General features: G+C 46.5%; 1 protein-coding gene across 1 annotated transcript in view; it reads left to right on the top strand.

Moving 5' to 3' along the window:
* The window catches only part of SLC8A2 (solute carrier family 8 member A2), a 66,938-nt gene that overhangs the window by 9,698 nt on the left and 31,573 nt on the right, over positions 1–25,667 (top strand). The window contains exon 2 of the mRNA XM_072979977.2: positions 11,068–12,898. Coding sequence (XP_072836078.2) covers positions 11,097–12,898 — 1,802 coding nt within the window. The 5' untranslated portion in view covers positions 11,068–11,096. The remainder of the gene's footprint in view (positions 1–11,067; positions 12,899–25,667) is intronic.

Consider the following 25,667-nt stretch of genomic DNA (forward strand, 5'->3'; position numbering starts at 1 on the left):
TTTCTTTCTTTCTTCCTTCCTTCCTTCCTTCCTTCCTTCCTTCCTTCCTTCCTTCCTTCCTTCCTTCCTTCCTCCAAATGACCCAATGTGGTTGATGTGACCCAGAAGATTATGCATCCCCATCTCCATATAATGCCATCGATTAGTAGTTTTAGCCTTCCCTCCTTTCTAAAAGATGGAACTGTTTCTGCTTAGGCTTAATTAGTAGCAGGAAGGACTTTGAATGAAACATAATTTTTGTTTGTTTGTTTGTTTGTTTTTATTTTGGTCCGGTTCTTTTTGCTTTTGGGCTTCATCCAGTCCTGGATCATGGTTCCCAAGAACTAACAGACATGGTAGATCCAGAGGAACAGAAACTCTGTGTAGTCTTTGGGCTGCAAAATATGTTTTTCCACTGGCTGATGAGTGCATTGAATAATTTCCAGCATCAGGAGACCTTGGATTTTATATATATATATATTCTTTGGGGTGAATTTACAGGCAAGCCAAAAAGAGTAGGTGTAGTAGATCTGCGCAGGAAAAGTTACCACAACTTGATCCAACTTGGGGTGATTGGCAGGGTCAGACCCGGGTTTCCACTTGAAAGACGGCCCTGGTTTCTTGAGTGAAGCGTTTGCTGAGGTACCAGAGAGGATGGTATCAAGTCAGCTGCATCGCCTCAGGCACAGAACAATATGTAAAACAAATTAACTAGGGCCGTCAACCTATTTTTTAAAATTGATTACGTGCCTTGCTCTTTAATTGATCAATTATTAAAATGAAGCAGGGGTAGCTGACTTGAAACTTCAGTGAAGATGTCTCTTTAATGCTTCAGAGAAAGGCAAAAGCAGACAGGCTTTACTTCTTGTTAAATAATTCATTAAATGTTTATTTTTAGTTTTCTCCCCCCCCCCAAAAAAAAGAAACAGGGTTTTTCTGTGTGGTTTTCAGGGCTTAAAATTAAAACATCCTGAGTATAGATCCAGAACTGTAATGTGTGAATGGGAAACACGTTTGGAAACCCTTATATCACAGAGACTTCAGAAAATCAGAGTTCTTTAGAAGAGATATTTGCACCTCTACCTTTTTCCTTCTTTTCCTGCTGCTTCCTGATAGAAGTTCAGGGAACTGACCAGGAAATATGTCCCGGGGGGGGGGAGGTCTAGGGCGAAACTGCTTTTGCACTTCTCTGCTGTCCTTTATCATAATTGTACTTTTTTGTGGTCATCAAGAAGGCTTTCTCCTTCATTACTGTCTAAGTGAGCTTCATTGTGTGGTTATTGGCTGTCGTCGCTTTTGGTTTATCTTGCCTCACTGCTGAAAGCAATGCAGGATATAGCACAGTGATGTAGAACTAAAGCTGGTCTCCTGGAACAACATGGAACAAAAAATAAATCGAGGGGTTCCACAGTCCAAAAACATCTGAGAACCCGAGGGGGGCAATAATAGTACCGAGATTGGTAGAACGTCATTTCGAGACTGGAAACAACCACACAATTCCAGTCAGAGGATTGCACCACCTGGAAATAATGCCAGGACAAAGTCCTATCTGGAAAAGCTTTTAGATCCAGGAGGGAACGTCAGTTTGCTGTCAAGAGTACACATCGCTACAAACCTGGGTTTGCTGTCACAGAGAAGTCTTTATGTGTGAAAGAAAACTGTCTGTGTCTTGACCTTTCATTTCTTATTCCATTTGGTCAAAGGTTGAACGGTCTGACATATCATTGCAACCAGGCGAATAAAACCAGAGAGAGAAGGAGATCTAATTGACAGTCCTTAAAAGGGCTTGTTAATTTACGTAAATGATATCCTGCTGTCTTTCTGTTACATAGGGCCGGGCTTGAAGTGGCTGACCGCTTCCAAACATTTTTCTTCGCTCTTTACAAATGCAAGAGAGGGACCCAAACGAACAAGGAGACCCTGTTCTGTAGCTCCCTGCTCCGTCTGCGATAAACAGAGCCGAAAACTTGGGGTGCCATCAGAAGGCTGCAAAGGTGTGTGTCTGATCACACTGGAAAGGGCAGCTTTCAAGGGGGGAGGCGCTCCTGTTTGTGCAGCGACGTCTACATTGGCTTGGGCATGTTGTAAGAATGGCTGATGGTTGGATTCCAAAAGATCTCCTGGATGGAGAATTAGTGCAGGGAAAGCGCCCCAGAGGGAGACCACAGCTGCAACACAAGGAGATCTGCAAGTGGGATCTGAAGGCCTTAGGAATGGACATCAACAGATGGGAAACCCTGACATCTGAGCGTTCAAGACTGGAGGCAGGCGTTGCATCACGGCCTCTCCCAATTTGAAGAGAACCTTGTCCAGCAGGCTGAGGCAAAGAGGCAGTCCCGAAACCAGCAAAATCAGGGAGCTGGATGAGGGACAGATTGTATTTGTCTTCACTGTGGAAGGGATGCTCACTCTTGAATTGGCCTTCTCAGCCACACTAGACGGTGTTTGATACAGAGCACAATACCAATGTCTCTCGATACTGAAGGGTGCCTAATCTAAATTGCTCCCATCTAACTCCTCAAAGGGAGTAGCCTTACAGCCGAGCCACAGAAAAGAGGTCGGGCTGGAGCGCATTTCTTTGTACGCCGTGCGATCGCTGGGAAATTGATCGCAGTGGGCCACTCTGCGCGAGCAGTCCGAAGGGCAACCCATGGGATCACACCCACAGAGTCTTCAAAAAACATGGGGAAAAGGGGTTCCCCAGTGCAAAAAGCAGGCATATTGCCATCTTACTTCCTGAAGCGTGTGCTGCTATCTTAAAAAAAAAAAAACCAACTCAGCAGGGAAATGCCTGCTGGGTGCTTGCTATTCCTCTGTGAATCTTTCCTCCATGTAGACCTTAGCCTCAACTCCAATCCTGTCATCGTCAGGCAACCATCTGGATGTCTGCCACTGAACGGCTTTCTCTCCCTCTCCCTCTCCCTGCGCCTGAGTCACAGAAGTGAACTTCAAGCAGCTATTTAAGCGCACCGAGCCTTCAATCAAAAAAGGGGGAGACGTGCTAATAAGGGACCCCATTATTGTCCTTTGGTAGAATTTGCCCCCTGGATGCTTTAATTGGTGTTTCGCCCAGATCCACTTAATGAGGCTATTACGTTAATTACAGGAATGCTTCTGTTGGGTGGTAAGGAGGGAAATCATCCTAGCTTTCTTAGCCTAAGAGCAGAGGGGCTAAGGTAGGCTTCCTGCTCTCCCCCCCCCCCCCGCCTGCTGATCTGTTGGACAGGTCTAAAGGGGCTCCAGGAATAGCACCATGATGCTCACTCAAATTGGATATACAATTCCTTTAAAAAATAATAATTATTATTTCCTATGACTTGTAACAGTGTTTGAAAAGTAACCCACTGTTTTGAGTTGTTACCGTGCTGAAAATGTAACTTGTTAGGTTACATCTTGCATAACGGTGTCACGTTGCTGCTTCTGTTTCTTGTTACTTTCCATGAAGGGGAGGAATCTTAAAACTGATAGAAGAATGGCATACAAGTGGAAACCTTTCTGCCAAAACCCATCCAAAAATGCCTTAAAATGACCTAAAAGAATTAGAAAGGAGCTAGGAAACATTACGTCTACATCACTAAAGTAACTTAGTTCCTACAAATTCCCTTATTTTTGAAATGCAATTTAGTTACTGTGAGCTGTGTCTCATTCATAGAGGCGTCCCTGTAGTTTTCGTACCTTGCATTAAATTTTTCCTTTGAGTGCATTATAATTTTATCCTTAAGATGTAATAAGGTTCCATTCCTTCCTAGTTACAATACAGCCGGTCCGTCATTCATCTGCACAGTTCAGATATCAGAGCGTTCCTTATTTGAGGAAGGGGAAAAGAAAATGATTCAGTTTGGAGTTATTTTTTCCCTTAGCTGCTGATACTTCCCGAATGCAAGAAAGGGGATAGGCCCCACAACGTGGCATTTCTATGGGTTAAAAAAACAGGTTTTTTCTCGGGCCACACACTACATTGCCCATATGTCACTCCTCTTTCCTTTGCAGCTACCACTACCTAAGTTTTTTCTAAAACTCTCTCAAACTTAAGAGTTACATAGGAGGATGTGAATTTACACAAACTCAAACCCATCTTCCTTTGAAATAGGTATTCTCCATGACGCTTCGATGCAGCCTTCTGCGCATAGAGTGGGAAGAAAGATTTCATCCAAGGAATTCGCTCCCCCCTCCTCGGATGAGGCTACTAAGGGATGTGAGTGGCTTGCTCAGCTACAAGCCAAGATCTTCTAATTGGCTTTTCTCAATTACCGCTTGCCCCCAAAGCAGATGCTCAGCTCCAAAGACCCTCTGGAGTTAATTCTCCGGAGCCAGACGTGGTCCCTGTAGCTTCCCTCTTTCCCTGGGTCCCTCTTCCTCTCTCACTTCCTCTCCTGTATTCCCGAGTTTAGCATCCTTTTTATAGCCCGGTTGCTACGGGAACAGTGTGGTTGCTACGGGCGGAGGAGCACGGCAACGGCTCACAAGCACCAATGTTTGGGAAAAGCAGGTGCCGACGGGTCTGTTTTCACAGACGTGGTGCTCCAGTTCCCACCAGTATTCCCAGTGCTGCAGATATCCATGAAGGATGGAGACACCCCACCCTGTGGCCCTCTTTACCTCTTGTACATCAGGGTTGTCCTTATGCAATTTATCAGCGAATGGATTATTTTAAACTATCCCAGACGGTCTTTTTTTATCTACTTCGGTGTTTCCTGCACTTTTCAAGGTGTGGACCAGGATTGAAATATTTTTAAAATTTACCTTCTCCCAACCCCCTGGGTTGTCTTAGCTCATCAGCTGGGAACACGCTCTGTCTCCTTGTCTGTTTGTGTTTATTAGGGAGCAAAAAATGCATCTCCCTTGAATCACTCATCCAAATGGAAGAGAGAGAAGAACCACATATTCTTTGCTTGCACTTATCTAATATTACTGACCTGGCTGGCTGGAGATTCGTTTCCCCCACTGGGCCTCCTGGAAGTAGAGCCAGCCTTGGCAGCCTTGGGCAAGCTGCACCGTCCCAGGGCTCCCCAGGAAAAAAAAAAGGGCATGGAAAACCACTTCTGAGTGCTCGCTACCTGGAAATTTCGGTCAGCAACCGGTGGTGAGCAGAAAAGGGTAAACTTACTTGAGTACTCTCCAGGATAGAAAGAGATGTCAAGCAAAATGCATCCCCTCTACGAATCTCTAGATTTTGGTTACTGGCAAAATATTGTAAGATATGCTTGTGGCTAGAGGTAACAGAGATATCGAAGGTGGTGTAATGGACAGAGTAACGGATTAAATCTCAGGAGGCCCGGGTTCGAATCCTTGTTCAGCCACTGAGGCAGTGGAATTGGCAAATCTTGAAAGTCCTATTAGGGTGGCTTGAAGTCACTTCCGACTCGGTGACACATAACAGCCACAAGAAGGGACTGCCACTGGCAGCATGGCTAAGAGTGCTTGATGATGATGATAACAATGATTTTTTTTAAAAAAAAATACTTTCTGTTTATTGTTCATCTTAACCTGTCGTGATCTCTTCCCGATGTTCTGTCTCAGTTTAACAGAATGGAGGAAAAAGCTAGAGGATGGGGCTATGGAGAAAAGGATCATTGATTCCCCACGGGGTGTGGGGGCTAAGAATCAGCTTTAGCCCCCACATCCCACAGCCCGAAAGGCAACCCTCTGTGTCCATCCATGTAAATGTTGTTTACAATCTTGTGCTACGGTGTTTTGAGCCTACCCTCCCAATATTAAGAGAATATAGGGATAAGGCTATAAAAACTGAGAACGGGAAAGCAGGATATATCCGAGAGGATTAGCATAGCCCAAAACGTCAAATGTTGGGATAAACAAGATGATCTTTGTGACGAACCTAAAGAGCACAAGGAAGAGGTTAGCTAAGCATCTCTGGCTGCGTAGCTCAGTGGTTTGGGCCTCTGGCTGTGGAGCCAGAGGTTGGGAGTTCGATTCCCCCATTGTGTGCATCCTGGGAGAAGAGCCAGCCTGGGTAGCCTTGGGCAAGCTGCACACAGTCCCAGGGCTCCCCCTAGAGGAAGGCAAGGGTAAAACCATTTCTGCATATTCTCTATTTGGAAAACCTGAAAAGGGTCACTGTGTCAGAACCGATTTGACAGCATATGATGATGTTAACAATACTTTGGTGTTGCATTTATTGATACCTCTTTATTAATTCTTTTAGCAAAAGCTTAGGATTAATAGAACAAAAGTTAAACACTGGGAAATGTACAATCAACATGGCTCTAAAAATGCAGGTCACCGCTCTTTAACAAATAAACAGGTATCTTTGCTCCTACACATTCTGTGACTTCCAAAATGTCATTTAGTTATACTTTCATTACTAAATTAAGTCACTAGTTATAAGTAACTAAAGTTACAATTTGCAAGCTCTGGAAGGAATATCCATGAAATAAATCAGTATATCTAGCTATTTCTGGCAAAGACTCAATGTTCTCTTCTTATAAACAATGAGGAAACTCTTTGACCTAGAATGGATTGTCTTATTATAGCTGTTGGGATAACTGGGGCGGGTGGGGGGGCGCAAGGAGCCACAGCACCAGCACCGAATACATAGAATGTTTGTGGCAGTTTAATCTTAAATAAATCCTGAAATCCCTCTTTAAACTTTACTGGTGTTCTTTCCTCCGTTCCCTCCTTTTTCAACTTTCCCACTTCCCATAAAAGTCTGAAACTCCACTCCTGGAGCGAGATGGATTGGAAAGGGAATGAAAATAACCCAAAATAGCTTTCAAATAATTAAAAAGGTTTGCATGATTAGCAAGCCAAACTAGTGAGTATCAAGGGGGGGGGAGGCAAGAACAGAAGCTTACCGGCTTCTTCTTTTTTTTTCTTTAAAGACATCCAGCCGGCACCTTGTTAATTAATTCCGTGGCACAATCCAAGCTGCTTTGGCAGGTCTTGAAGGAAATGGTATATTTGGAAAGAAAGACCTAAGAGATGACATGATACAATGACTTGGAGGTTGGCAGGAGGTGGGTTCAAATCCACTGTGGGGCTGACTCGGTGACTTTAGGGTACACATTTTCTCTTGGCTGCCGGATGCTTCTCCTGGGTTTTAATTAGAATCATGACTCCTACAACGGCTTTACCTTTAAACAACGCCAGGTAGCAAACGTATAAATGGAGTCCAGTCTGGAGGCCTTGTGTGTGGCCAACTCTCTGCCTGGAGGCCTCTTAATAAATGCCAGCCGGCACGGCCCAATAAATTTTGCTGCCTGAAGCACAGGAGCCAAGAGTAGCCTTTGCCTAACTTCTATGATATCTAAAACCAGCCAAATTCATTTGGTACGGGGGGGGGGTGAGAAGTATCTCCCACCCGCCATAAAAGCCCAGGGAGAAAATTTTGGGACCAAACCAGTGCAGAGGCAAACAGCCACCCTCAAACTCTACACCCTCCTTTTTACCAGAAGGAGATGCCAGTGGGTCTTTTTAATCTAAGTCCTTAGACCAGAGAACAAACCCAGTCTTGGCGAGATCTAGAAAGGGCAGTGTAAATGTTTGCCTTTACAGTGGTGCCTCGCTAGACAGTTACCCCGCATGACAGTTTTTTCGCTAGACACTGACTTTTTGTGATCGCTATAGTGATTCGCAAAACAGTGATTCCTATGGGGGAATTTCGCTGGACAATGTTTGGTCCCTGCTTTGCAAACCGATTTCCGCTAGACGACGATTTTGACAGCTCCCTCCGCGCTCGCAAAACAGGTGTTTTCGGGACCTAAGCTTCGCAAGACTGCTATTTAAACAGCTGATCGGCAGTTTGCAAAGCGGCTTTCCTATGGCCGATCTTCGCTAGACAATGACGATTCTTCCCCATGGGAACGCATTAAACAGGTTTCAATGCATTCCAATGGGGAAATGCTTTTCGCTAGACAATGATTTCGCTAAACAGCAATTTCAGTGGAACGGATGATCATCATCTAGCGAGGCAAAACTGTACCCAGTGTTATGTTGCTGCTGCCGGGAAAGTGGGAGAAAATCTAGAAAGAAGCCAGGAGATGGATTTTGTTCAGGCTGGCAACCTTTCCCCCCAAAAGCATCACTTTTTGGAAGGCTGCTGGCAGGCTCAGCTTGGTGGTTTTTGGGTCATAACAAAACCTGTTTCTTTCAGCCAATGGCTTTTCTACCCGGTGGCTTTTTGGGGCCATGGCCATTGTAACGGCAGTGATGCTATATTCCTTCCCTTGCACTGAGCTGGTTAGCCTTTGAAAAGAAGACCATCCGTGTTACCAGGAACCTCCAAGTAGAGCGTGACAGCGTGTGATTACTATTAATAATCCTGACTCCAACAAGGGCAGCTTGCTGGGTTCCCAAAACCATAAAAGGCAGGGAAGCCCTGGGACTTCAGTATGGGTGGACTATGAGCTTCATTCAGTTCTGGTTAGGAAAGGAACTTTCTCTTGGGCTCAAAATCAAAGTTCCAGGTGGAGTGAAACTCGTATTAGTTCCCGAGCAATGTATAAAAGAGACGAAGTTTCAAGGTCTCTGGAATTCTAGCCCGGACAAAGACGATATAAATGTTGGAAGTCGGACAAAAGCCAAAAATAGCCCAGAAACTCAGGCCAGAGGTGATGCCCGCTGCTCCAGAAGGCAGGATCTTAGCAAAACGGAGTTTTTAGATGTGGTGGAAAGTCAAAGGCATCAAGGAATCAGACTCCAGTCTTTCTCTCTGCAGATGAAGCCTTTGGGGAACGCTGGAGGTCTAACGACTGCTTTGTACGAAGCCCCGAAGCCTCTTATATGGGTGCCGAGCAGAAATAGGCTGGGCAAGCGAGCCGTTTTTTATACTGGTGAAACAGAAGCATGCATTTAGAAGTCACACTCGGTTAGGGCGCAGGACCTAGAACCAAAATCTTGGATTCGGACCTTGTACCAAAGACTTGAACTCGGGACTCGGATTCAAAGATTTGGCAGCATCCATGCCTAAACCACTGAGCTATCCAGCCAGGAGATTGTCGAAATGAGAGCTGGCCTCTGGCCGGCCTTCGAATGGAGGACCACGCTCTGCAAAAGGGGGCACGTGGCCACGCTATGAGCTGGGGAAACAAGCGTTGATGCTGCAGAAAAGGAGGGTAGCAAGCATGCAATAGAGATGTCAAATTGCCTGCATTCCACCAGTTCCACATCCTATGGCTTCCCATTGCACCGGGGAGGACCTTCTGGGCTCCTGGGAGGTGTGGGGGTCTGGAATCCTGGATCAGTCCTCTTTTCAAGCTTCTTTCCAAATCAAAGTGGCAAGGTTCACCACCTTCCACTTCTAAACAACACGCCTGAGATGTCACGGGGTGGGGGACAATGCAGATTGCCAGCTTCCCTGTGCAAAAGGGGGAGACAGTGGGTGACTGGGTGCCCTCTTTTAGAGAAACCAGTCCTCCGCCCGAAGAGCCCGCTCTCTCCACCATCAGAATTCGTAACCCTACAAAATTCGGCTCTGTACGAAGGACAAAGAATTTGTAATTTTAAAAAATGCATGTTCCCTTGATAAAAAGAGAGGCTCAGACTGTGTCGAGGATCTAACAGCCAGCCAGCACGCTCCTTTGTGTTTGCTTTTCTTTCTGTTCTTTTTTTGACTGACCTTTTTTATCCCCTCTTGTTTGCTTGAGAAGAGAATGGCCTCTGATCTGATCCAAACACGTTCGCAAACATTTGCCTTAAAAACCTCTTTGCTAAAGCATTCCCCTCCCCTTCCTAGGGTTCCAATTAGCCTGCTAATAGAGTTAGAATAGTTTTCTCCAGCCCTGTGCCTTTCCTATGGGTTGGTGGTGAATACAACCATAGTCATCCCCAATCAGCATGAGGGGAGTTGTGGTCAAATCCATCCGGTAGGGCCAATGTCATGGAGAGATTAAGCAGAAGCGTGAAGCTCATGTCTGGTCCTGGGCTTCGTGGCGTGTGTTCTCCTCCCATTGAAAATTTAAGCACCTCGCAAAGAGAAAGCCAGCATGAAAAAGCTAGCTTCCTTGACACACCAACTTTCTAAGCATGGGGAAGTTTGTAAGGAGGGCAGCTTTGTTAAACATCCACCCCCTTCCCACATCAGAAACACTACAGCTTCACAACAAACAAGTTTTTGGTGGTACTTTTATACCATTAGATTATTTGGTTTCAAATGGTGTGTAAAGAATGCATTTGAAATGTCATGTATGTGAATCTCCACCTTTGGCCAATTGCTGATTTCTTTCTTTCTTTCTTTCTTTCTTTCTTTCTTTCTTTCTTTCTTTCTTTCTTTCTTTCTTTCTTTCTTTCTTTCTTTCTTTCTTTCTTTCTTTCTTTCTTTCTTTCTTTCTTTCTTTCTTTCTTTCTTTCTTTCTTTCTTTCTTTCCCATTTTCCCTGGATTGGAGTTTGGAAACGATTTTGTGGGGGGAAAGTCTACGACATCCTGATCAGAAGAGCAGGGGAACCTGCAGAATGGAGCAAAGGAGTTCTTGAATCCTACTTCCAGATCCCAAATTTGTTTAGTTATTATTTGAGTGTACATAGACATAGAGGAGGAGATGGGTGGACAGTGTCATCAAAGCTACCAACATGACTTTGACCAAACTCTGGGAGGCAGTGGAAGAGTGGAGGGCCTGGCATGCTCTGGTCCATGGGGTCATGAAGAGTCGGACATGACTTAATGAATAACAACAATAAGACACATACCCTGTCTTGTGGTGGAATGTGCTGTACCACAAATGTTGATGAGTGACCATGATGTGACCTTGTCCCCTTTCCCAGAAAAATCCCTTGTGTTCTGTTCTTGAGTGAGAGCTATTCAACAGGGGAATCAATCATCTCCTTTGCTGGAGGTTTTTAAAGGGAGATTTGATGCTTCTTTTCTTTAGTGTTGGCCATGGTTTAGCTAAGGCTTCTCTGCATCAGCAGGGGGCCAAACGTAATGACCGACAGGCTCCCTTCCAACTTGTCTATAAATCATCTAGTCAGTAGGCAGGCTGGCTGGGTGATTCTGGAAATGGTCGTCCAAAAAAAGGTAACTTTTCCATCCATGCTTGAAAGGTTTTCCCCGCTTGAATTTCATGCTATCACACGCTGTCAGTACCGCTTGGAATTACTTACATAGTTTTCCTTTTTCTTTTCTTCCTGATCAGACCCTGTAGACCTCAGTTGCCCGAAGAGGATGTGGCGATCACGCCACGAGTGGTCACTGTCCTCATGGTCTCTCGTCAACGTCTTGGTGGCTTCGCTCCTCTTGGCCGAGAATGCCTCCCAAGTTGGAGCCTACGAGCCCGAACCAGAGGCCAACAATACCTGCGGAGGGTCCACCAAGTGTCAACCGGGGGTGCTCCTTCCCGTTTGGCAGCCGGACAACCCTTCCTTTGGGGACAAGGCTGCTAGAGCCATTGTCTACTTTGTGGCCATGATGTATATGTTTCTGGGGGTCTCCATCATTGCTGACCGCTTCATGGCCTCCATCGAGGTGATCACGTCCAAAGAGAAGGAGATCACAATCACCAAATCCAACGGCGAGACCAGCATCGGCACCGTAAGGATCTGGAACGAGACCGTCTCCAATCTCACCCTCATGGCCTTGGGCTCCTCGGCGCCGGAAATCATGCTCTCGGTCATTGAAGTGTGCGGACACAACTTCCAAGCAGGCGAACTCGGCCCCGGCACCATTGTGGGCAGTGCAGCCTTCAACATGTTTGTGGTGATTGCTGTCTGCGTCTATGTCATCCCTCCCGGCGAGTGCCGCAAGATCAAGCACCTGAGAGTCTTCTTTGTCACGGCGTCCTGGAGCATCTTTGCCTACATTTGGCTGTACCTGATCTTGGCCGTCTTCTCCCCTGGCATTGTGCAGGTCTGGGAGGCTCTGCTGACCCTCGTCTTCTTCCCGGTCTGTGTCGTCTTTGCGTGGATGGCCGACAAGCGCCTCCTCTTCTACAAGTATGTCTACAAGAGGTATCGGGCTGACCCTCGCAGCGGGATCATCATCGGGACCGAGGGAGAGTTCCCCAAAGGCATTGAGATGGATGGTGGCTTTGTGCCCAACGACCACCGGGAGAGCATCTTTGTGGATGGGAGTGCTGCTTCAGTGGCTCCGCTCCCGGTCACGACTCAGGAGGAGAAAGAGCTGGACGAGAGCCGGAAAGAGGTCATCCAGATCCTCAAAGACCTCAAGCAGAAGCACCCGGACAAGGAACTAGAACAGCTGGTGGAGATGGCTAACTACTATGCCCTGTTGCACCAGCAGAAAAGCCGGGCTTTCTACCGCATCCAGGCCACCCGCATGATGACCGGGGCCGGAAACATTCTCAAGAAACATGTCTCCGAATTCTCTAGGAAATCCGCCAACCTGCTCGAAGTGTCAGAAGCGGAGGTGGAGGAGAACTACAGCAAAATCTTCTTTGACCCCTGCATGTACCACTGCCTGGAGAACTGCGGCTCAGTCACGCTCACCGTCGCCTGCCAGCAGGGCGGCGACACCTACAACACTTTCTACGTTGATTATAAGACGGAGGATGGTTCGGCCAAGGCGGGCTCGGATTACGAGTACAGCGAGGGGACGCTGATCTTCAAGCCCGGAGAGACCCAGAAAGAGCTGAAGATCGGCATCATCGACGACGACATTTTTGAGGAGGATGAGCATTTTTTCGTCCGACTGCTCAACCTGCGCGTGGGCGACGCCGAGGGCATGTTTGAGTCAGACTCGGCCGACCACCCGAAGGGGCGGCTGGTGGCGCCCTTGGTGGCCACCGTCACCATTTTGGATGATGACCACGCTGGCATCTTTACCTTCCAGGATAAACTCTTGAGGGTCAGTGAGTGCCAAGGGACCCTGGAGGTCAAAGTGATCCGAAGCTCAGGAGCCCGAGGGACAGTGATGGTCCCTTACCAGACAGTGGAAGGGACAGCGCAAGGAAATGGCGTGGACTACGAAGATGCCTGCGGGGAGCTGGAATTCAAAGATGATGAGACGGTGTAAGTAAACTATGGCCCTCTTTACGGTCCTTTGTAAAGAAGTAGCATGACAAAACCTGTAACATTTTATTTGCTCGGTACATAGAACTGAGATGTTCTCATTTAAGGAGGAGGGAAAGGAGGAAAATTATAAATCAGAGTGCTTTCTACCGAAATTTTTACCTGATTTGTACTATTTGCTTCCAAAATAACCATTTTCATGTTGCAGTGTGCAAGATGTGTTTTGCAGGGACCGGGTTTCTGTTATAGCACACAATGGTAGGATAACAAAGAAAAAAGAGTATCTTATGGTACCTTTAACATACGTAGCCTTGTGACACAGTGGTTGAACTGCAGTACTGCAGCCAAAACTCTGCTCGCCACCTGGGTTCAATCCCAGGGAGCCGGCTCAAGGTTCAATCACCCTTCCATCCTTCCGAGGTCGGTAAAATGAGTACCCAGGGGTGTGTGTGCAATGGGTAGCCTGCATAATTAACTTCTAAACCACCCAGAGAGTGCTTTAAGCACTATGAGGCATTATGTAAGCAGCATGCTTTTCTTTTAAAGCCTACAGATTTGTCTTAGCACAACTTTGTCTTAAATGCACCCCAAAACTGTTCTTTTGCTTGACTGAAACGAACCAATCCAGCTGAAAAATCATGCCATGATGGTTTTCTGTGGCCGTGCCCATATCTGTGCTTTCCATGATTGAGTTAATCCATCTCATGCCAGGTCTTCCTCTTTTCCTACTGCCCTTCTACTTTTCCTAATATCCTCGCCTTTCATTGTTGAGTCTCGTTTTCTCAAGTTTTGTCAAAAAATATGACTGTCTCGGCTTTGTCATTTTACCTTTGAGGGAGGAATCAGTCCCAATCTGATCTAAAATTATTTGCCTCCCTGGCAGTGCCTGGCTATTTCTCAAGCTCTGCTCCAGCACCAAGTTTTGAATGAGTCATATTTTTCCCCCGTTGAAAAGGAAGAATAGAAAGGTATCCCTTCTCAAAGGACACCACTGGGGTTGGAGTTCAGCTTAGTCTCTGTGCCAGAACATCAATCATATGAATAACTGGTGGATAGCTCAGTGGTTTAGGTCTCTAACTGTGGAGCCAGAAGCTGGGAGTTCAATTCCCCCACTGGGCCTTCTTGAAAGGGGCTGGACTGGATGACCCACAGGGTCCCTTTTTGTTCTACAATTCTAAGAATGTATAGTATTTTAAATATCTCTAAATTGTCCTCCATTGAAAAGAGACCATGTTAGTGTACAACAAGTCTATCTATCTATCTATCTATCTATCTATCTATCTATCTATCTATCTATCTATCTATCTATCTATCTATCTATCTATCTATCTATCTATCTATCTATCTATCTATCTATCTATCTATCTATCTATCTAATCTATCTATCTATCTACCTACCTACCTACCTACCTACCTACCTACCTACCTACCTACCTACCTACCTACCTACCTACCTACCTACCTACCTACCTACCTACCTACCTACCTACCTACCTACCTACCTACCTACCTACCTACCTACCTACCTACCTCTAACAAGACCAAATGTTTGGCAAGACTTACTGCCCTTATCGGAGACCCAAGAGTGTCTGCTTGATTTTTTCCAAGCAGCAGAATATGTGTAATGGTGGTGCATTACCAAACCACCCTGCGGCATAGTGCCTCTGTCTGTGCACATTAAAATAATATATACACGCAATATTTTGGCGAACGACCCCTCTTGTCCTGCGATACCCATAGCCAGCGGTCATCAATACCAGCCAGCATTTGAATCATTCTGTTTGAAAAAAATCACATAAAAATCTAGATCTGTCATGATGAGCTTCCAATTTCAGGCCCACTGTACCTGAAAACCCCACTAGGTCTGGCTCATGTTCACCCACTGATCTGCTAAATGCCGTTCTGATTCTACTTCCATTTCTTTCTCACTCCCAATTCTTCTTGGCTCACCTGCTGCTCCCAGGTTGCATTTTCATGGACTTTTGGAAATCGGAAGCCGGCGACCCAGTTAGTCATGCCTTTAATTACAGTTTCTGCTTTCTTCGGCTGTCAAAAATTGGTAAGGGCTGAGCCGGTGACCGATGATCAAAGCAGTCCAAAGCTCTGATATTTGGAAAATTACCCCTTCCTACATCCAGCCAAAACTTTCTCCCCAGCTTCCACGTAATTAAAAAAATGGAAGTGTTATTAGAAAAAGCAAGCAGGAGAGGGAAAGAGAGACGGAGAGGGAAAAGGTGCAATTTGACTCATTATGTCTTTTAAAATTTTTCATTTGAAAAGCTTTTCTCCCAGCCTGAACTCCATGAATTAAAGCAGTAATTTCATGCTGCTTTTTTGGCAGGCAGACTTCCAAAAATCTTGTGTGCTTTTGTAACGCTGGGAGTAGAGTTAATATCGCCCCATTTTTTAAAACCACCACAAGAACCTAACACTGTGGTATTAAAATCGGAATAGCTGTTCTCAGGTGAGCAGGGTGCAATCTTGTGGCAAGAAACGAGGAAGGAAGCAGGTCAGTTACCCAAACTGTATGGGTTCATGGAACTGCTGGATTGCTCAGTGATTTAGTTCCCTTAGATGGGAGTTCAATTCCCCAACTGTGCCTCCTTGACAGTGGCTGGGTTTGATGATCTACAGAGTCTCTTCCAGCTCTGCAGATTATTATATGATGATGTTTTGGGCCCACCAGGACATTTGCCTTGATGAAACCCTTCTGGATCAAACTAGGGTCAAATTGGATAATACAGAGAGCACACTGTTAGAAGCAAGAATTCCTTCTGTGCTGAAAGACATCTGATTGTCACAGTTTTTCATACCTCCTGCCATTTGCAAATTGGAGAACTGCTCTCCCTTTTTTTTTGAAAGAGAAGTTCAGTTTCAGTTGCAGATTTTGGCTTTCTCTTGCACTTATACCCTTAGTGACTAGTTTTGGAAGGCAATGGCTGCTTATTTTAGTTAAAATACGTAGTTTTCTTTATGGGCATCACAATGTTGTCATCAATCAAAATTCAAGATGATTACAAAATGCACTAGGTACTATAATAAATGCAAACAGGCTATAATAATGTGGCTAATTCACATTTATATTCTATTTCTGGGAGTTCAAAGCCCATATGCCCGTTCTTTAGAGTCCATACAACAATCCTATAAGGTAGATCGATTTTAGATTATTATATTATACTATTATGATAATATTGTACCTCAGCTGAACAAATACACCCATTTCCCAGATGGGAAGACTAAAAGTCAGAAAGTTTGCTACCCAACGATGCTTAGTTAATTCACGGAAGGCATGATTTGAACCAGGGACTTCCTAGTAAAAGAAAGGGTCAGAAACAGGTTTCCTCTAAGCATTCCTTCTCTTCTGAACCTGCTAGATTTTACAGCCAGTGAATGGAAAAATCACAATAAGATACTTCTATGAAGAATGGCATTAATTTCTCAAACCACCGAATGAATTGCAAACTTTATCCCGACTTCCTGCCCTGGCAAATGTTCATGCGGTCCTTGGCTAAGAGACGGTGAATAAGGAACTTTACCCAGTTGATAACCATAGGGGAAGAACTCTGTTGGTTCTGGAAAATGTTTTCATTACTTTCCCATAAATTTACATCCCTTTCCAATGATGAGCCTGTTCGTAAAATATTTGTTGCATGGGTAAATTGTTAGCAAAAGCAGCAGAAGGCTTACATTATACACTCTGGGCTGACATGTACTTGGGGAGATGGTTGAAAACGTTACTTTCCTTGAGGCATCAACAGTGTTTCTAGCTTTTGATGACGTCAGCAATTGGGAAATACAAACTCCAGTTGCTTCCCCAAATCCCTTTCGTTTAGGTGATCCTTGTGATTCCTTCCAGCTCCACCATTCCGCTTCTGTAGAACCTCTACAATCAAGCTCAGGGAGTTGGGTTCCTGGATTCAGAGCCTGAGGTCACAGGAATTAGATTCTCCACTGGGCCTCCCAAGAGAAGGGCCAGCCTGTGTCACCTTGGGCAAGCTGCAAAGTCCCAAGACTCTGAGTTCAAATCCCCATTGGGTCTCCCGAGAGAACGGCCAGCCTGTGTCGCCTTGGGCAAGCTGCAAAGTCCCAAGACTCTGAGTTCAAATCCCCACTGGGTCTCCCAAGAGAAGGGACAGCCTGTGTCGCCTTGGGCAAGCTGCAAAGTCCCAAGACTCTGAGTTCAAATCCCCACTGGGTCTCCCGAGAGAAGGGCCAGCCTGTGTCGCCTTGGGCAAGTTGCAAAGTCCCTAGACTCTGAGTTCAAACCCCCATTGGGTCTCCCGAGAGAAGGGCCAGCCTGTGTCGCCTTGGGAGAGCTGCAAAGTCCCAAGACTCCGAGTTCAAACCCCCATTGGGTCTCCCGAGAGAAGGGCCAGCCTGTGTCGCCTTGGGCAAGCTGCAAAGTCCCAAGACTCTGAGTTCAAATCCCCACTGGGTCTCCCGAGAGAAGGGCCAGCCTGTGTCACCTTGGGAAAGCTGCAAAGTCCCAAGAATTCAACTTCAAATCCCCATTGGGTCTCCCGAGAGAAGGACCAGCCTGTGTCGCCTTGGGCAAGCTGCAAAGTCCCAAGACTCTGAGTTCAAATCCCCACTGGGTATCCTGAGAGAAGGGCCAGCCTGTGTCGCCTTGGGCAAGCTGCAAAGTCCCAAGACTCCGAGTTCAAATCCCCATTGGGTCTCCCGAGAGAAGGGCCAGCCTGTGTCGCCTTGGGCAAGCTGCAAAGTCCCAAGACTCTGAGTTCAAATCCCCACTGGGTCTCCCGAGAGAAGGGCCAGCCTGTGTCGCCTTGGGAAAGCTGCAAAGTCCCAAGACTCCGAGTTCAAATCCCCATTGGGTCTCCCGAGAGAAGGACCAGCCTGTGTCGCCTTGGGCAAGCTGCAAAGTCCCTAGACTCTGAGTTCAAATCCCCACTGGGTCTCCCGAGAGAAGGGCCAGCCTGTGTTGCCTTGGGCAAGCTGGCCAGTTCTGGGATACTCCCAAGAAGTGGAGAATAAGAAACTACCTCTGAGTACTCTCTACCTAGAAAACCCTGAAAAGAGTCACCCTAAGTCAAAATTACCTTGATGGCCCACTATCCTTCTTTGCTTGTTTGCTAGTCCCTGAGCCTTCCCTTCTGTAGGAGGGAAGCCTCCGGGTCTGAGGGCCTGATCCCCATCCTGATCAGTCAGAAGAGGTGGCTGAGTTAGTTTTCCCTTGAGATAGGAGCTGTTTGCTTCCCGATCTTCCATGGAGGATTTTTGGGGAGGCGTGCTGAGTTTGGAGCTGGAACATTCTGTCTCTTCCCACCCGCACTTCAGCTGGGGCCGTCGCCTGGCGTCCCTCCTTTGCCAGGCTCCAGAGAACCATAAATTGCTATTGATTTCTCACTCTTGATAATGTTTCAGCCTTTCCAGTTCATCAACACCGGGTCTAATCCGGCTGCGTGATGACAAGCTGGGGGTGGGGGAATTAACGAGTTGTGGTTAAATGGTACTTAAAAAAAGAAGAAGCAGAGAAGGAGAAGAGATACCACGGAGCTGTCAAGGAGACTTTGAGAGGCGTCCAGGAAAGGCTACAGGTGTCTGTCTTCGCACAGCGATGGAGCCTGAAGGGAGGCAGCCCAAGCCGCTCTGACTTCTTCCCCTGTTGAATTAACTCCACGTTTTAGTCTTGAAATGGACAGGAGCGATCCAAAGCGCCAAGCTCTATGGCTAGATGGGTTTGGCCCCTTTCCAACCATTTCTTTAAAGTTCGGGCCAAAACCCGGAGCGGATCCGCTGCTCGTTTGAAATCAGAGCCTCCCACTAGCGGGGTAAAGAACCTCTGCTCGAAGGGAGGACCATGTCCAGAGACCAAAGAGAATGAGAAGAAACTGCCCGTACAAGGATCGGAAGACACCTCCATTACGCTTTGCCTACGAGACTCAAAGCGGGGAAGGCCGGCCCCAGACCTGCAACACGGCTGAAAATCACGCTCAGAAATCCTTGGGCCCTGAGAAATCTCCCGCAGGATGAATAATTCACAGCGTTGTTTTAGCGAAGGTCAGAGGCAAATGGCTTCACGGCTCGCCCCCACAAGCGAAGCCCACGTGTGGTGGTTTTTGAAGACTAAATGACCCGTGTTCTGGGATGGGCCTCCCTCTGTGGGTGTTTCTTTCCTTGGAAATGAGAAATTCGCCTTCCTTTGTCAGATCCGGCGGAAGAAAACTGAGAGCTGGCCAAGTTAATGGATGTAGAACTTACCTTACCTTTTCTCTTTGGGTGGAAGCCTGGCCGGCCTCGTGAACATTTTGGTTTAGGGTACCGATCCCTTATGGCCACCTTCCTCAGCCTGGTCCTCCCTGGATGAGCGGACTACAAGCCCCATTATCCCCTCTCCCCAGCCAACACCGACTCAGCTGGCTCGGAAGGATATGACTTGTAGCTCCAAACAGCTGGAAGTCAAGCTTTCAGGGGTGGGCGATGCTAAATCCCCCCGAAAGCTTAATTTAAGTGGGGTCGGGTTCTCCTTCTCTTCTGTCCTGCTGAGAGGAGAAGGGGTGTCCCGTTAGCATGACAGATTCCTGCTAAAATAACTGACGTCTCCTGACAAGGGGTGATGTGTCTCTAACGATGTTATCAATCAGTCTGTGGTTAGAACTGAAAGTGACTCTCAAAGACAGGGTTTCCATATGCAAAATATCTAAGCTCTGGTTTTACCAAAGCCACTGTCCCGTGAATTTCCACGGTTGAGTCTGGATTTGAACCCGGGTCCGTTGGGTCCGATTCTGACACTCCATCCATTACGCTACGCTAGCTCTCATAATGATCCGTAGCAGGTGTTACTTAGATCTGTCACTTACGGTTTTCTGCACGGTCGGAACTGGACAGGTTTGTGAAGGGCGCCGGTTGTATTAATCTCGGAGGTGCTGAGTCAAGCGTTCCGTGTTCTAATTAGCCATCGTGCCTGTCTCTTTCTTATGCACATACGTGGAAGCGCATGGATGCAAAGTTGAGAGCGCCAGTACCGACTCGGCCGTTCCGCGAGCGTTTCACTCTTTGTACATAAGTACTGTTTTTTCCAATTACAAACACAAATTACAAACAGACGAAAAAAAATGTTTCAGAGGTATCTGCAGCAGGAAGGGTGCTACTCTGGCTCTCATTTGCAACTTTGAGTGAGATTCAGCAGGACTTAATTGCAGCTTAAGCCAGCTGCCTCATTTCTGAGATTAATCTTCTCACTTGCGAATTAATTCATGCACACAAACGCACACAAACTGCAGCTACGTGGACTGGGCGTTCAAAGCTCCTTCTGGCTCTGAACATGAACTTGGAAATACTATTATTTTGAAATGACAACCTCCCAGAATCTCCCAGCCCAATACATTCTGAGCCTACAAACTGGAGTTACAAATATTAAATTTCCAAGCTCCAGCTATGATTCTGTGAGGACCCAGTGCTTCTTGATGAGTCTGGTCTTTCTGCAATCATTGCCCTTGCTCTGGAAAGCAGGGGGAAGTTCATTTCGGAGGGAAAGTGCTGGGTGAATATATTTATTTGAAGTTGAAGGCCAGGCCGGGAACCACCGGTGGGTGCCAAGTCCCTGACCAGCCTCACCTCTTTGTCTTAATCCCATTCCTGCCTTCATCCCCATCAGTGCTCACTCCTCAGCAGCCCACTCCCCGGCAGCAACCAAATAAATGACACCGAGCCAGGAGACAGATCGCTCCATTTTGGCTTTTTCATTTCTTCTTCCCGACCCTCGCCTCCCGAACGGGCATTATTCATTCCCAAGCTGGTGAGCCTTGCTGAAGAGGAGAAAGGTCTCCTGTATTTTTAATGCCTGGTATTACTGAGGCTCAGACAGGTCGTTTTTATTAATGGGTCTTTTTCATAGATTAGAGAGAAGAAGGATCGAGAGACAGAGAGGGAGAGGAGACCGAGGAGACCGTATCGGCGACAGGATGAGACCATTTTCGGCCCCGGAAAGGGGACTGAGGTTTAAGTCAGGGTAGACCTTGGGAGAGGCACGTAAGCCTCCCTCTTTTCTTTTGATGAGGATGGGAGGTCACTGTAAACCGTAAATGTCCAGTTGCTATGGAGATGCCATAGAAAATGGCCTCTCATGATGACTGATCCTTTCCTGCAGAGTTTTTCAAGTGCTGGTGAACAGACTGTTCCTGTCTCCCGGCCTGGGCAGGAGAGGTAACCGGCTCTCCAAAAAAGGGAAAAAGCAAACAGAGAGGGCAGCTAAAGAACAGCTTGAGGAGAAGGAAGGGCAGACCTGAGGAATCAGCAAGTTTTTCTCCGAGAGAAAAAAACAGCATCCTTGGATCAGCATCCTTGGCCAGAACCCCTGGGAAGGGCTACTCTTCCTGGGTCTCTCGGAAGACAGGCCTTGAGGTGAGGACCCCCATGGTGAAGAAAACAACCTCAAGAGAATTGCCAGTGGACGGGGCAGTGAGCTTTCCGTGAAACGTAGTGGGCCTGACCACCCGGACCACCCACCATGTGGCCAGAAGTCAGAATGGACTTGATGACGCATGATGATTATTTAATAAAGAGATCGCCTGCTGTTGCATAAGGACCACATGGCCTTTTCTAAGATATATTAGATATATATTTGATATGAATATATATTAATGAACAGTTGGAAGTTAGTTCGCCAAAGTGACTTCCAAGAGTTATGGTGCTTTTGTCAACAGTTCAAATCAAAGGCGCTCAGTTTCCAGAAATCTCTATGTCCTTTCTTCAGACTCTAGAGGGGTGCACGTAAGGTCACCCTCTATTTGCCCCACCTTCTGTAATTTAAAAAAAAAGGAATGGGAAGCCACTTCTGAGTCCTCTGCACCCGGAAGACTCTGGAAAGAGTTGCAGAAAGTCATGATTGGCTTGAAAGCACATGATTTTTATTTGTTTGTTTGTTTATTCATTCATTCACTCACTTGTTCATTCATTCGATTTCTATACCTCCCATCTGGCTATAAGGCCGCTCTGGGCGGTTCACCCCCCCCCCCCGTGTGCTCTTGGTTTTCGACTTCTGTTACACACTGTGAGAGCGACAAGCTTGATCTTGTTTTAAAAACCGCATGCTGAGATTCGAGGCTCCCGAAGCTTTCCAGACAATTTTGCTTTCTTGTGATAAAATCACTGAAGTTGCTAAGAGACACCGGGGGTGTGTGGTGAGAGAGAGGGAGAGATGCTAAAATGTGAGAAACTGGTGTTTTCTCTTCATTTGGATCTTACCGTCGAGATGGTTTTGAATTTTAGCACCCAGGTGGTGAGTTGTTTATAAGGGAAGCTGAGTTGTAAATTTCAAACGAGGAAGGTTCCCCCCCCATCACTCCTTTCCTCAACCCTAAACAAACACACAAAAAAACCATGTCTTTGATTTATTTATGAAGGCAGGCTGTGACAAGCCAATGCCAGCTGTCATCGCCTGGATCGGTAGGGACATGAATCCTGGCGGGTTGTCATGGGGGTGTTTGAAGCAAAGCGTGGGTAAAGGTGCTAAAGAGGGGGGGGGAACTTTCTCAGTGTTCCTGATGGGCTCCTTGACCTTGCCACCAGCTGATCAGTGGTTGAACAAGGAAGGTCTTCGGATGAGAAGACCACCAGAAGAACGAGGAAGCACGTCTGGACAGACTGTGCCATTTTCTTCCATAAACGGTGTGCCAAAAAGTTGAAGCTGAAACCCGAGCTTTCTAGAACTCACGCTATATTTGTTTGCTTGTTTCACATACAGCTTTTCACCCTAAGCAGGGACATAAGGCAGTTCATGAAACTTAAAACCCAATGAATTATAAGGTGGCACTCAGTTAAACATTATGATGATGATGATGATTGCTCAAGACAAAAAAAAAAACCACTCAAAGATCATGGCCACTGGTTCCATCACCTCCTGGCAAATAGAGGGGGAAGATATGGAGGCAGTGACAGATCTTACTTTCTTGGGCTCCGTGATCACTGCAGATGGAGACAGCAGCCACGAAATTAAAAGACGCCTGCTTCTTGGGAGGAAAGCGATGACAAACCTAGACAGCATCTTCAAAAGCAGAGACATCACCTTGCCGACAAAGGTCCGCATAGTCAAAGCTATGGTTTTTCCTGTCGTGATGTATGGAAGTGAAAGCAGGACCATAAAGAAAGCTGACTGCCAAAGAACGGATGCTTTTGAACTGTGGTGCTGGAGGAGACCCTTGAGAGTCCCCTGGACAGCAAGGAGAACAAATCTATCAGTTGTGAAGGAAATCAACCCTGAGTGCTCACTGGAAGGCCAGATCCTGAAGCTGAGGCTCAATTTGCGTGGATGTCCTCTAGTTCTTTCATTGCATGAGAGAGAGAAGAGCTTCTCTCTAACCACTTTATCCATCCCCTGCATAGGTTTATACGTCTCAATCATGTCCCCCCTCTAAGGTGGTTTAAATGTTTTAAAACCACTGAGTGAAGGCAGTGAAAGTAAAAACTGCAAGCACTCTCCCATTAAAGACCTTCTTTCAGCTTTGCAATGCCACAAACTGGTTCCAGTCCCTCCTCAGTCAAGCAGGTGGCTCCCCAGAAGCTAATGCTTGAGTTTATGCACCATTCTGGTGTGGGGATTTAAGGAGCTGGCTGGATCGTTCAGTGGCTTAGAGGCTGGGAGTTCAATTCCCCCACTGGGCCTCCTGGGAGAAGAGCCAACCTGGGGGGCCTTGGGGCAGCTGCACACAGTCCCAAGGCTACCCCAGGAGAAGGAAATGGGGAACCACTTATGGAAAAGCCTGAAAGGAGTCACCATAAATTAGAACTGACTTGTTGGTAAGTGATGATGATGATTATTATTATTAGCAACCCACGCAGCTCCTAACAACTGCCTAAAGAAAAAGGGTTTTGCCTGCCAGCAGGAAGACAAGAAACTCTTAACACAAATGAACACAATTTCTCAATTTTTTTTTTTTGCTTCCTGTTATACAGACTGTTTCTATATTGGCAAACGGATCCCTGCATGGGATTCCCAGCTATACAAGAATTCAGAGCAAGGAAGCCTAGAAACTTAGGGCTATTTTTAGAATTAGAGATTATAGTTACCTTATTCTCTGTTCTGGCCACGATCACCTCCTTTATCTACAACTCTGCAGCCACGCCACAGAATTGTCTTGGAAAGCAAATGGCCGGGCTTTGAGCACCACAAGTTCAAAAATCAGACTGGGCTCTCTGCTCCGCTAGCTTTGTCTCTTTGATTTCACAATTCATGTGAAGTGGGTCCAGGATTAGAGAGGCCTGTGCAGGATCTGATGGGGACAGTTTAGGCAGGCTGCTCATTTGGAGGAGAGCATCCGGTTGAGATTTAGCCACGCTATTCTGTCTCCATTTTCCTCACATCCCTCACCCAACACGGGAACCGGTTGAGGGATATCAGGTTACCAGGTTTGAGGCTGTCTTCTGAATCCTGCTATTGAGGAAAAGATCAGAAATCTGGAAAGGGGGGGATAGCCCTTTTGGTCCAAGGGGGATCAGAAGACCTAACTGAAAATCTAGAGAAGTTTTCCCCGAATGGGTGCCCGGCAGATTTTGGACTACAGATCCCATGATCCCCAGCTGGCTGTTTGGGGGTTATTGGAGGGGCTGTCATCCAGAGCCTCTGAAGGGGTCCCTCATGGGGGACAGCTGGCCTTGAGACCTTGTATTGAAAAATAATGCTGTTAGGAGCTCTCCGTGGTGCTGAAATGTCCATTTGGGTACGGTCTTGCCATCTCTGGCTGATTGAGTTAGATATCAGTGGCCGGCTTGAGATCCTTCGGATTTCTGTGCTTGGCATCATGGGAAGGGAAGGAAACAGGGCAACTGTTCCCCTCCAACTGAACCACCTTTCCTAGCTTGGCAGGCATGTGGAGGCAAGGCATGGATGCCAGACCAAAAGAGTAACTTACCCAAGTTTTGGGAAATCCCCGGAGGACCTTTCTACATAGCTTTTCCCCTTCACAGCAGAGTCTGCTTTGTGAAAGCAGTGGTTCTGCATTTTGTTGTTTCTGGCGTACCTACCTCTCTCTAATCTTGGCATCATTCACATCCTGCCCTTTGCACTGGGGTGCTGGGCCTGTCTGGAGGAAAAAGCAGACACTGGCCTTCCAAATGTGACCTACATGGTTTGCTCAAAAGAAAAAGATGGAGGTCATCAAAGACCAACGGGCTATGTTTCCTTTTCCTGGGCTCTGTGTGATCTAGAGTTGTGTTTTCTTCCCCCTGCTCTGATGAATTGGAACTGATGTCTTGTGGCTAGGGAGATATAAATCTTTGCTTACTTCATCCTGCTAGGCAAGAACAGAACATTTGAAACATGATCTACTCACTGGGCAAGGCTGAGCTTTTATTTAATTAAATTTTATTTGTATTTTGGGATTTCTTTTTTTAAAAAACACATAAAGTTGTAAATAAAAATATGTATTGCGCACCAAACCTTGTCCTGCATACAAAATGTAAGTTTTGGGGGAAAAAAACTAAAACCTTTGTGGAAAACCTCTTGTTAATGCTATTGCTGATAGGAAAAAAACCCCACTAATCTTTACACTTTTCTGCATGTGTGAAAGAAGTGGCTGATCATTTCTAAAATGTGACATCTTGAGCTGGCATGCCCTTTTTTCATAGATGACAAGAAAACCTGTATTTGCTACACATTTATTTGTGACACGATGATTGCAGATCACCCCAGTGTTCAGGACATGGAATAATGAGGTCAAGTTACAGGAAACCAGATTTCAGCTGAATATCGGGGGGGGGGGAATTAACCGTTAGAGCAGTATTACAATAGTACCAATTACTTGGGAGCTGG

This window comes from Pogona vitticeps, chromosome 9 (genome assembly GCF_051106095.1).
Source record: "Pogona vitticeps strain Pit_001003342236 chromosome 9, PviZW2.1, whole genome shotgun sequence".
NCBI lineage: Eukaryota > Metazoa > Chordata > Lepidosauria > Squamata > Agamidae > Pogona > Pogona vitticeps.